The following is a 13224-nucleotide window of genomic DNA, read 5'->3' as shown; positions in this document are numbered from 1 at the left end:
TCAGGTCCGTCTGATCTGAACGGGTGCTCACACTATGTATGGGCTCTGTCTTATTCTTATTCATGGTGCCTGCCTCCTGTGCTCTCTGTGGCTTTCGTGAGGCATTGCATTCTCTTGCAAAGTGTCCCAACTGTCCACAGTTGTAACACTCCTGTGACTTTTGTGGGGGGCTGTTCTTGCCTTCATTTACCCATGCAGGGTTCTGGTGTGTTTTAACTGCTTGTATGTCTGCTTCTGCCTGCAGTTCTTCGGGATTTTTAACTGCGGGTTTGTTTTGTACAGACAGATCCCAGGCGCGGGACAATCTTTTTACGACCCATTTCTCATTATGCGCCTCCTCTGAGGGATCATAATTCGCACAAGCTTTTTGTCCTGTTTCTGTGGCATGGGAGATAAGGGTGCGGGTCCATTTAGCCATGTTGTCTGGGGACAAATGGGCGTGGTCTAAGTCTCCAAAAACTGCTGCAAAATGGATCCACAGGCGTCCAGCAAACGCTGTGGGGTGCTCGGTTTTCTTTTGCCTGCACTTATTGAGGCCATCTACGGGGTCACCCCGGTTATACCCGATCGCGTCTAGGATCGCGGTATGCATTTCTGCAAGGGTGCCTCCTCCTACATTCTGTGGGCCGGGAAGGGCTGCTACAACCGAAGGCTCTAAACTCAAAACTGTGAGCTTCACGTGCTCACGCTCGTCCATGCCGTACATGGTCCACTGCTGTTTTACTCTGGCAAAGAAGTGATGGGGGTCTGAGGTGGGGAGGAACGGTGTGATTTTCTCGCACGCGTCCCGTAATTGGGTCACTGTTAAGGGGGTGGTGTACAGAAATTCTGTGTCGTCCGATGAGGCTGTGCGGTGGGTGGTGACTGGGTTCATTGGAGCCTGAACTGTCTGCTCTGTGGGGGGTTGGGGCGCTTTTCGCTTCTGGGGCTTTCCTTGCGCACATGTTCCCTGAACATATCTCTGCGCTGTCTCATTTAACTCTTCCCAATCAGGGCCACCTACCTCATCTAGCTGTGATCCAAAGGTTTCCTGGAACCCTTTTTGAACTGAAAGCAGAGATTGCAGTTCTGCAATCTGCTTCCGGCGCTTTGCGTGGTCTAGTGAGCTTTGTCTTTACTCCGTGGTGGCAGCATGGAGTGCTCTTAACGCTGCCTTCAGGTCACTACACTGCCTCTGCAATGCCTCTACCTGCTTCTCGGTTTCCTCTTGTACCAGGACTGCACGTTGCGTGTCCTGATAGGCCTTTTCGTACTGGGATTAGAAGCTGCTTCTGTGCGCCAGACAATACTGGTGTGCCCTCTTGGCATCATCCACCTCTCCGTCTTGTGCTGCCAACTTCCTCCTTAACTCTACGTTCTTTCTTTCTACCTCACTGACATCGACCTTGCTCATTTGATGTATGTCTTCTATCTCATTCCGGAGCGTCCTAACGACCTCCTCTGTGACTCGCAATTGTGCCAAACAGGACACGATTGCCATCGGCTTGCGAGCCTTTCCTAAGCTCTTCTTGTGAATCTCGCTCAGGTTCTCCCACCAAGTATGTCCTATACTCCCGGGACTTGTTTCCTCATTATTACCGAATTTGCTCCAAAGGGGCCATCCTTTCCCTCTGAGGTACTTCCTGATTTCCTCTTCCCAAACGGGACATTGTCCCACTCTACTGCTGCTGGTCACTGCGACCATGAATTCTTCGGGGTTCATGAGGCGTTGCATTGCCTGCATTGCCATCTTTCCTATCTGAATGCTTCTTTTAAAATTTGGAACAAGGGGTACTAAGGCGGTGCTGTAATTACGGGTAGGGCTTTCGCTATTTTCCGGAATACAAACTCCCGACAGTTTTGTCGCAACAAAAAAAATTTATCAGTATTACCTTATAGCCCTGTTAGTTACGCATGCATTTACACACTTCCGAATTATGAGGATTGATCAGAACTGCTTGAACACTTGTGGTTTTTCTGTTCCCAATTGGATTTCTACTTCAAATGTTGGGTTCTCCCGGAGTGGTTCAGCCACTTCTAGATCGGGTCCCGTCAGGATGTCACCAGTAATATGTTGCTAACTTTTGGTTGGTTCAATTGGCTCCGTTTTATAACCTTTGCTCTAGAGTCGCCAGGTATCTTTATGATACCGCCACGAGGTTCAAGTTCAAGTAATGATCAATAACTCAATACACCAATTTGTAAGATTCAAATCAAAGCACATTTATTACACACAGTAAATCGCTACCCATGCATAAATTCTACTTCTAAGCTACTTCTACAACTAACAGGCCTATACTTAGCTTCGGACTGGCCCACCAGGTCTGGGGAACAAATGGCCTTTCGTTCGGGTTCTGAGTCTGCGGTATTCAAAAGCTGGTATGGACTGGTAGCTAGGAGCGCCTATCTCGTAGCGAGCGTTGACTTAAGACTTACGGTCTTTTGGCGACAGCTGAACAGGTCACGGTCAAGGATTGGTTCGCGATGCTGAGTGATCCTGTCAAGAACGATTTGAACTTGGGGGCTTAACTTTATAGTCCCCAGGGGCTTGCCGCCTTTCGGGGCGGACCCTGTACCTGGTTCCAAGTGATTGGACTTTGTTCCAATCGCTTGGTTCGATTTCTCCAATACTGGAGCGGTTCCCTGATCGATGGGCGGTCTTGAGGTGTCCGTTAACCTCTTTTGTGTTGGCTCCTGCTGGCGCTGAGGAGTCTGGCTTGGCCTTGTTTATCTCAAATGTTTCGATTGTTCCCGGGGATCGCTCTTTAGTATGTAGATGGCTGCTACATTATTATGCAGATGGCTGCTTGCATCAATGCTGTCTGGGCTTTTGCAGAGTTTAATACACAGTAAACTTGCACCTGCTAGTTTCTGCCTGTGTTGGGTGAATTTCCCTTCAGCCTTTGCTGTTCGCCATTTTACGTCGGGAGTTGGCCAACCCAGGTGGCTACACTCTATACCACAGTGCTGATACTAACTGTGTGAAAGAGGAGTGGCGTTCCCTCTATACCACATTGCTGATACTAACTGTGTGAAAGAGGAATGAGTTCCCTCTATACCACATTGCTGATACTAACTGTGTGAAAGAGGAGTGGAGTTCCCTCTATACCACATTGCTGATACTAACTGTGTGAAAGAGGAGTGAGTTCCCTCTATACCCATTGCTGATACTAACTGTGTGAAAGAAGAGTGGAGTTCCCTCTATACCACATTGTTGATACTAACTGTGTGAAAGAGGAGTGGAGTTCCCTCTATACCACATTGCTGATACTAACAGTGAGAAAGAGGAGTGAAGTTCCTCCTATACCACATTGCTGATGCTAACTGTGTGAAAGAGGAGTGGAGTTCCTCCTATACCACATTGCTGATACTGACTGTGTGAAAGAGGAGTGGAGTTCCCTCTATACCACATTGCTGATACTGACTGTGTGAAAGAGGAGTGGAGTTCCTCCTATACCACATTGCTGAAACTAACAGTGTGAAAGTGGAGTAATGTTCCCCCTATACCACATTGCTGATACTAACTGTGTGAAAGGGGAGTGGAGTTCCCTCTTTCCCACGTTGCTGATACTGACTGTGTGAAAGAGGAGTGAAGTTCCCCTATATCATATTGCTGATATTAACTGTATGAAATAGGTCCCTCTATACCACATTGTTGATACTAACTGTATGAAAGACGAATGGAGATCCTCCTGTACCACGTTGCTGATACTATCTGTGTGAAAGAGGAGTGGAGTTCCTCCTATACCACATTGCTGATACTGACTGTGTGAAAGAGGAGTGGAGTTCCTCCTATACCACATTGCTGATACTAACTGTGTGAAAGAGGAGTGGAGTTCCCTCTATACCACATTGCTGATACTAACTGTGTGAAAGAGGAGTGGAGTTCCTCCTATACCACATTGCTGATACTAACTGTGTGAAAGAGCAGTGAGTTCTCTCTCTCCCCATTGCTGATACTAACTGTGTGAAAGAGGAGTGGAGTTCCCTCTATACCACATTGTTGATACTAACTGTGTGAAAGAGGAGTGGAGTTCCCTCTATACCACATTGCTGATACTAACAGTGAGAAAGAGGAGTGAAGTTCCTCCTATACCACATTGCTGATGCAAACTGTGTGAAAGAGGAGTGGAGTTCCTCCTATACCACATTGCTGATACTGACTGTGTGAAAGAGGAGTGGAGTTCCCTCTACACCATATTGCTGATACTAACTGTGTGAAAGAGGAGTGGAGTTCCTCCTATACCACATTGCTGAAACTAACTGTGTGAAAGAGGAGTGGAGTTCCTCCTATACCACATTGCTGATACTAACTGTGTGAAAGAGGAGTGGAGTTCCTCCTATACCACATTGCTGAAACTAACAGTGTGAAAGTGGAGTAATGTTCCCCCTATACCACATTGCTGATACTAACTGTGTGAAAGGGGAGTGGAGTTCCCTCTTTCCCACATTGCTGATACTGACTGTGTGAAAGAGGAGTGAAGTTCCTCCTATATCATATTGCTGATATTAACTGTATGAAATAGGTCCCTCTATACCACATTGTTGATACTAACTGTATGAAAGACGAATGGAGATCCTCCTGTACCACGTTGCTGATACTATCTGTGTGAAAGAGGAGTGGAGTTCCTCCTATACCACATTGCTGATACTGACTGTGTGAAAGAGGAGTGGAGTTCCTCCTATACCACATTGCTGAAACTAACTGTGTGAAAGAGGAGTGGAGTTCCTCCTATACCACATTGCTGATACTAACTGTGTGAAAGAGGAGTGGAGTTCCTCCTATACCACATTGCTGAAACTAACTGTGTGAAAGAGGAGTGGAGTTCCCTCTACACCATATTGCTGATACTAACTGTGTGAAAGAGGAGTGGAGTTCCCCCTATACCACATTGCTGAAACTAACTGTGTGAAACAGGAGTGGAGTTCCTCCTATACCACATTGCTGATACTAACTGTGTGAAAGAGGAGTGGAGTTCCTCCTATACCACATTACTGAAACTAACAGTGTGAAAGTGGAGTAATGTTCCCCCTATACCACATTGCTGATACTAACTGTGTGAAAGGGGAGTGGAGTTCCCTCTTTCCCACATTGCTGATACTGACTGTGTGAAAGAGGAGTGAAGTTCCTCCTGTATCACATTGCTGATATTAACTGTATGAAATAGGTCCCTCTGTACCACATTGTTGATACTAACTGTATGAAAGACGAATGGAGATCCTCCTGTACCACGTTGCTGATACTATCTGTGTGAAAGAGGAGTGGTGTTCCTCCTATACCACATTGCTGATACTAACTGTGTGAAAGAGGAGTGAAGTTCCCTCTATACCACATTGCCGATACTAACTGTGTGAAAGAGGAGTGAGTTCCATCTGTACCACATTGCTGATACTGACTGTGTTAAAGAGGAGTGAGTTCCCTCTATACCACATTGCTGATACTAACTGTGTTAAAGAGGAGTGAGTTCCTCCTATACCACATTGCTGATACTAACTGTGTGAAAGAGGAGTGGAGTTCCTCCTCTACCACATTGTTGATACTAACTGTGTGAAACAGGAGTGGAGTTCCCCCTATACCACATTGCTGATACTAACTGTGTGAAAGAGGAGTGGTGTTCCTCCTATACCACATTGCTGATACTAACTGTGTTAAAGAGGAGTGAGTTCCCTCTGTACCACATTGCTGATACTAACTGTGTGAAAGAGGAGTGGAGTTCCTCCTATACCACATTGCTGATACTAACTGTGTGAAAGAGGAGTGGAGTTCCTCCTATACCACATTGCCGATACTAACTGTGTGAAAGAGGAGTGGAGTTCCCCCAAACCACATTGCTGAAACTAACTGTGAAACAGGAGTGGAGATCCCCCTATACCACATTGCTGATGCTGACTGTGTGAAAGAGGAGTGGAGTTCCGTCTATACCACATTGCCGATACTAAATGTGTGAAAGAGGAGTGGAATTCGCTCTATACCACATTGCTGATACTGACTGTGTGAAAGAGGAGTGAGTTCCCTCTGTACCACATTGCTGTTACTAACTGTGTGAAAGAGGAGTGAAGTTCCTCCTATACCACATTGCTGATACTGACTGCGTGAAAGAGGAGTGAGTTCCCTCTATACCACATTGCTGATATTGACTGTGTGAAAGAGGAGTGGAGTTCCTCCTATACCACATTGCTGATACTAACTGTGTGAAAGAGGAGTGGAGTTCCTCCTATACCACATTGCTGAAACTAACTGTGTGAAAGAGGAGTGGAGTTCCTCCTATACCACATTGCTGATACTAACTGTGTGAAAGTGGAGTAATGTTCCCCCTATACCACATTGCTGATACTAACTGTGTGAAAGGGAAGTGGAGTTCCCTCTTTCCCACATTGCTGATACTGACTGTGTGAAAGAGGAGTGAAGTTCCTCCTATATCACATTGCTGATATTAACTGTATGAAATAGGTCCCTCTATACCACATTGTTGATACTAACTGTATGAAAGACGAATGGAGATCCTCCTGTACCACGTTGCTGATACTATCTGTGTGAAAGAGGAGTGGAGTTCCTCCTATACCACATTGCTGATACTAACTGTGTGAAAGAGGAGTGAAGTTCCCTCTATACCACATTGCTGATACTAACTGTGTGAAAGAGGAGTGAGTTCCATCTGTACCACATTGCTGATACTGACTGTGTTAAAGAGGAGTGAGTTCCCTCTATACTACATTGCTGATACTAACTGTGTTAAAGAGGAGTGAGTTCCTCCTATACCACATTGCTGATACTAACTGTGTGAAAGAGGAGTGGAGTTCCTCCTCTACCACTTTGCTGATACTAACTGTGTGAAAGAGGAGTGGAGCTCCTCCTATACCACATTGCTGATACTGACTGTGTGAAAGAGGAGTGGAGTTCCTCCTATACCACATTGCTGATACTAACTGTGTGAAAGAGGAGTGGAGTTCCTCCTCTACCACTTTGCTGATACTAACTGTGTGAAAGAGGAGTGGAGCTCCTCCTATACCACATTGCTGATACTGACTGTGTGAAAGAGGAGTGGAGTTCCTCCTATACCACATTGCTGATACTAACTGTGTGAAACAGGAGTGGAGTTCTTCCTATACCACATTGCTGATACTAACTGTGTGAAAGAGGAGTGGAGTTCCCCCTATACCACATTGCTGATATTAACTGTGTGAAACAGGAGTGGAGATCCCCCTATACCACATTGCTGATGCTGACTGTCTGAAAGAGGAGTGGAGTTCCCTCTATACCACATTGCTGATACTAACTGTGTGAAAGAGGAGTGAGTTCCATCTGTACCACATTGCTGATACTGACTGTGTTAAAGAGGAGTGAGTTCCCTATATACTACATTGCTGATACTAACTGTGTTAAAGAGGAGTGAGTTCCTCCTATACCACATTGTTGATACTAACTGTGTGAAACAGGAGTGGAGTTCCCCCTATACCACATTGCTGATACTAACTGTGTGAAAGAGGAGTGGTGTTCCTCCTATACCACATTGCTGATACTAACTGTGTTAAAGAGGAGTGAGTTCCCTCTGTACCACATTGCTGATACTAACTGTGTGAAAGAGGAGTGGAGTTCCTCCTATACCACATTGCTGATACTAACTGTGTGAAAGAGGAGTGGAGTTCCTCCTATACCACATTGCCGATACTAACTGTGTGAAAGAGGAGTGGAGTTCCCCCAAACCACATTGCTGAAACTAACTGTGAAACAGGAGTGGAGATCCCCCTATACCACATTGCTGATGCTGACTGTGTGAAAGAGGAGTGGAGTTCCGTCTATACCACATTGCCGATACTAAATGTGTGAAAGAGGAGTAGAATTCGCTCTATACCACATTGCTGATACTGACTGTGTGAAAGAGGAGTGAGTTCCCTCTGTACCACATTGCTGTTAATAACTGTGTGAAAGAGGAGTGAAGTTCCTCCTATACCACATTGCTGATACTGACTGCGTGAAAGAGGAGTGAGTTCCCTCTATACCACAATGCTGATATTGACTGTGTGAAAGAGGAGTGGAGTTTCTCCTATACCACATTGCTGATACTAACTGTGTGAAAGAGGAGTGGAGTTCCTCCTATACCACATTGCTGAAACTAACAGTGTGAAAGTGGAGTAATGTTCCCCCTATACCACATTGCTGATACTAACTGTGTGAAAGGGAAGTGGAGTTCCCTCTTTCCCACATTGCTGATACTGACTGTGTGAAAGAGGAGTGAAGTTCCTCCTATATCACATTGCTGATATTAACTGTATGAAATAGGTCCCTCTATACCACATTGTTGATACTAACTGTATGAAAGACGAACGGAGATCCTCCTGTACCACGTTGCTGATACTATCTGTGTGAAAGAGGAGTGGAGTTCCTCCTATACCACATTGCTGATACTAACTGTGTGAAAGAGGAGTGAAGTTCCCTCTATACCACATTGCTGATACTAACTGTGTGAAAGAGGAGTGAGTTCCATCTGTACCACATTGCTGATACTGACTGTGTTAAAGAGGAGTGAGTTCCCTCTATACTACATTGCTGATACTAACTGTGTTAAAGAGGAGTGAGTTCCTCCTGTACCACATTGCTGATACTAACTGTGTGAAAGAGGAGTGGAGTTCCTCCTCTACCACTTTGCTGATACTAACTGTGTGAAAGAGGAGTGGAGCTCCTCCTATACCACATTGCTGATACTGACTGTGTGAAAGAGGAGTGGAGTTCCTCCTATACCACATTGCTGATACTAACTGTGTGAAACAGGAGTGGAGTTCTTCCTATACCACATTGCTGATACTAACTGTGTGAAAGAGGAGTGGAGTTCCCCCTATACCACATTGCTGATATTAACTGTGTGAAACAGGAGTGGAGATCCCCCTATACCACATTGCTGATGCTGACTGTCTGAAAGAGGAGTGGAGTTCCCTCTATACCACATTGCTGATACTAACTGTGTGAAAGAGGAGTGGAGTTCCGTCTATACCACATTGCTGATACTAACTGTGTTAAAGAGGAGTGAGTTCCCTATGTACCACATTGCTGATACTAACTGTGTGAGAGAGGAGTGGAGTTCCTCCTATACCACATTGCCGATACTAACTGTGTGAAAGAGGAGTGGAGTTCCCCCAAACCACATTGCTGAAACTAACTGTGTGAAACAGGAGTGGAGATCCCCCTATACCACATTGCTGATGCTGACTGTCTGAAAGAGGAGTGGAGTTCCCTCTATACCACATTGCTGATACTAACTGTGTGAAAGAGGAGTGGAGTTCCTCCTATACCACATTGCCGATACTAACTGTGTGAAAGAGGAGTGGAGTTCCCCCAAACCACATTGCTGAAACTAACTGTGTGAAACAGGAGTGGAGATCCCCCTATACCACATTGCTGATGCTGACTGTCTGAAAGAGGAGTGGAGTTCCCTCTATACCACATTGCTGATACTAACTGTGTGAAAGAGGAGTGGAGTTCCGTCTATACCACATTGCTGATACTAACTGTGTTAAAGAGGAGTGAGTTCCCTATGTACCACATTGCTGATACTAACTGTGTGAAAGAGGAGTGGAGTTCCTCCTATACCACATTGCCGATACTAACTGTGTGAAAGAGGAGTGGAGTTCCCCCAAACCACATTGCTGAAACTAACTGTGTGAAACAGGAGTGGAGATCCCCCTATACCACATTGCTGATGCTGACTGTCTGAAAGAGGAGTGGAGTTCCCTCTATACCACATTGCTGATACTAACTGTGTGAAAGAGGAGTGGAGTTCCCTCTATACCACATTGCTGATACTGACTGTGTGAAAGAGGAGTGGAGATCCCCCTATACCACATTGCTGATGCTGACTGTCTGAAAGAGGAGTGGAGTTCCCTCTTTCCCACATTGCTGATACTGACTGTGTGAAAGAGTGAAGTTCCTCCTATATCACATTGCTGATATTAACTGTATGAAATAGGTCCCTCTATACCACATTGTTGATACTAACTGTATGAAAGACGAATGGAGATCCTCCTGTACCACGTTGCTGATACTATCTGTGTGAAAGAGGAGTGGAGTTCCTCCTATACCACATTGCTGATACTAACTGTGTGAAAGAGGAGTGAAGTTCCCTCTATACCACATTGCTGATACTAACTGTGTGAAAGAGGAGTGAGTTCCATCTGTACCACATTGCTGATACTGACTGTGTTAAAGAGGAGTGAGTTCCCTCTATACTACATTGCTGATACTAACTGTGTTAAAGAGGAGTGAGTTCCTCCTATACCACATTGCTGATACTAACTGTGTGAAAGAGGAGTGGAGTTCCTCCTCTACCACTTTGCTGATACTAACTGTGTGAAAGAAGAGTGGAGCTCCTCCTATACCACATTGCTGATACTGACTGTGTGAAAGAGGAGTGGAGTTCCTCCTATACCACATTGCTGATACTAACTGTGTGAAACAGGAGTGGAGTTCCTCCTATACCACATTGCTGATACTAACTGTGTGAAAGAGGAGTGGAGTTCCCCCTATACCACATTGCTGATACTAACTGTGTGAAACAGGAGTGGAGATCCCCCTATACCACATTGCTGATGCTGACTGTCTGAAAGAGGAGTGGAGTTCCCTCTATACCACATTGCTGATACTAACTGTGTGAAAGAGGAGTGGAGTTCCGTCTATACCACATTGCTGATACTAACTGTGTTAAAGAGGAGTGAGTTCCCTCTGTACCACATTGCTGATACTAACTGTGTGAAAGAGGAGTGGAGTTCCTCCTATACCACATTGCCGATACTAACTGTGTGAAAGAGGAGTGGAGTTCCCCCAAACCACATTACTGAAACTAACTGTGTGAAACAGGAGTGGAGATCCCCCTATACCACATTGCTGATGCTGACTGTCTGAAAGAGGAGTGGAGTTCCCTCTATACCACATTGCTGATACTAACTGTGTGAAAGAGGAGTGGAGTTCCGTCTATACCACATTGCCGATACTAAATGTGTGAAAGAGGAGTAGAATTCGCTCTATACCACATTGCTGATACTGACTGTGTGAAAGAGGAGTGAAGTTCCTCCTATACCACATTGCTGATACTGACTGCGTGAAAGAGGACTGAGTTCCCTCTATACCACATTGCTGATACTGACTGTGTGAAAGAGGAGTGGAGTTCCTCCTATACCACATTGCTGATATTGACTGTGTGAAAGAGGAGTGGAGTTCCTCCTATACCACATTGCTGATACTAACTGTGTGAAAGAGGAGTGGAGTTCCTACAATGTCACATTGCTCACAGTAACCGTGTGGGAGAGGATTGGCATTGCCTGCGTGCTGTGCTGCTCACACTAACCGTGTGGAAGAGGAGTGGTGTTCCCTCTGCGACACGCTGCTTTTCTGTCACAGACCTCAGGGGCTTCAGGCTGTCCAGCTGCCTGTGCAGCCGCTGTCGGCTCTGCTGCTCCTTCCTCAAGTGCTCTCTCTGCCTTTGGTCGTTTGGCTCCAGATTCCGACTACGACATGGATTACTGTTTCAAAATTAAATAGAATGGAAAAGCAGAATATTTTTTACGAGGTGCAAAGCTTTTAAATGTTGATGTTCAGAAGGTCTTGGTGTGCCCTTAACATTAAGAAAGCCAGTATTCAAGTACAGCAAAGAATTAGGATGGGAAATAGCATGGTTGCCTTCGCTGCAAGGGGGCTGGAGAACAAGAATAAGAGTTTGTTAAGACCACGCCAAGAGTAGTGTGTGCAGTCTTGGTCTCCACAGCTACAGATGGACACACTTGCATTGGAAGCAGTACTGTGAAGGTTCATTAAATTGGTTCCGAGGATCAGAGGCTGAGTAAATTGGACCTATACTCTCTGATGTCTAAAAGAATAAGTGTTCTCATTGAAACACACTAGGTTGTGAAAGAACTTGTTGGACACTGAGAGATTGTTCCCCCTGGCTGAGGAAATAGAACATGAGGCACAGCCTCAGGATGAGAGGCTGATAATTTAGGACTGAGATGAGGAGAAATTTATTCACCTAACAACTTGTGAACCGTTGCAATTCTGTACCCCAGAGGAATGTGGATTCTCCATTGTTGAATATATTTAAGGCTGAGATAGACAGATATTTGGTCTCTCAGTGAATCAAGAGATATGGGGAGCAGATGGGAAAGTGGAATTGAGGCTAAAGATTTCAATGAATGGGGAGCAGGCTTGTGAGGCCATATGGTCTACTTCTGCTCCTATTTCTTATGTTATGTTCTAAATCAAAATACTTTATAACGGAACAAAATAATTACATACAATTTACTCATTAACAGTAGTTTACCCTCATCACAAGGGTTAAGGAGTTCCCATCAGGAATTAAACTTGCTAGTCCATTGACTAGAATGTTAGATTGCTTGTCATAAATGTAGGCGTTTTATTCTTTGACAATTCTGTCTCCATAAATTATCATGGATACATATTGTTAGTCACTTGCCCTTTTAAAAGTTCACATACTGAGTGGCGATGTGATCGCTCCCTATTCATCTGTGTCAGGACTTAATTCTCTTGCGGAGAATATACATGGAGGTAAAAAGAGCACCAAAAATGAACCTATGTCTACCTGTTACTCCCTCGTTTGTGGGATGAGGACACAAGCTCTGTTGTGATGTTCAGCCAAACCATCAGTTACTTTCCAGGCTCACAGAAGAGTGGCCTGTTGACTGAGATACCAAAGGATTGTTATAAGCCACTGACCTGAACACCAACAGGTCACTGAGGAGGTTACTGATTTGATGCTAAGTACAACCATAATGACTTGCAATTATACTGCACCTTTTGCATGGAATAATGTCAAAGGCACTTCACAGATTAGCGAGAGAAATTAGGAGGGGTGACCAGACATTTGGCCAAAGAGGTGGTTTTCAAAGAAGATCTCAAAGGAGGAGAGGAAGGTTGGGAGATAGAGAGGCTGAGGGAGAGAATTCCAGAATGTGGAGCCTAAATGGGCGAAAGAACTATGGAGGATAGGATCTAAGAAATGGAAAGTTTGCACATAGTTAGAATCGTGCTTTTCTCCATCGCATAATATGTTGTCACTGGTGAATGTTAGAGATTGGCAAAGGTGAGGCTGTGAAAAGATTTAAAGTTAAGGATGAAATTAGAAATTTGGTGTGTTGAGAAACCGTCAGCCAATGTGGATCATAGTTGGTCTGGAGAATCACTGACCCAAGCAAAGGCAAATAGCTCCTCTGTAACTGGAGTGACAAATCCCAGAGCGACAG

General features: G+C 45.0%; 1 protein-coding gene across 3 annotated transcripts in view; it reads right to left on the bottom strand.

Moving 5' to 3' along the window:
• The window catches only part of LOC140394270 (dynein axonemal assembly factor 8), a 120220-nt gene that overhangs the window by 81676 nt on the left and 25320 nt on the right, over positions 1 to 13224 (bottom strand). For all 3 annotated transcript variants that reach the window (XM_072481328.1, XM_072481330.1, XM_072481329.1), the window contains one exon: positions 11316 to 11490. In XM_072481328.1, the coding sequence (XP_072337429.1) occupies positions 11316 to 11490 (175 nt within the window). The remainder of the gene's footprint in view (positions 1 to 11315; positions 11491 to 13224) is intronic.

This window comes from Scyliorhinus torazame, chromosome 17, assembly GCF_047496885.1.
Source record: "Scyliorhinus torazame isolate Kashiwa2021f chromosome 17, sScyTor2.1, whole genome shotgun sequence".
In the NCBI taxonomy this organism is placed as follows: domain Eukaryota; kingdom Metazoa; phylum Chordata; class Chondrichthyes; order Carcharhiniformes; family Scyliorhinidae; genus Scyliorhinus; species Scyliorhinus torazame.
The sequence above is the reverse complement of the archived record's forward strand: the minus strand, read 5'-3'. Positions and strand labels throughout refer to the sequence as shown.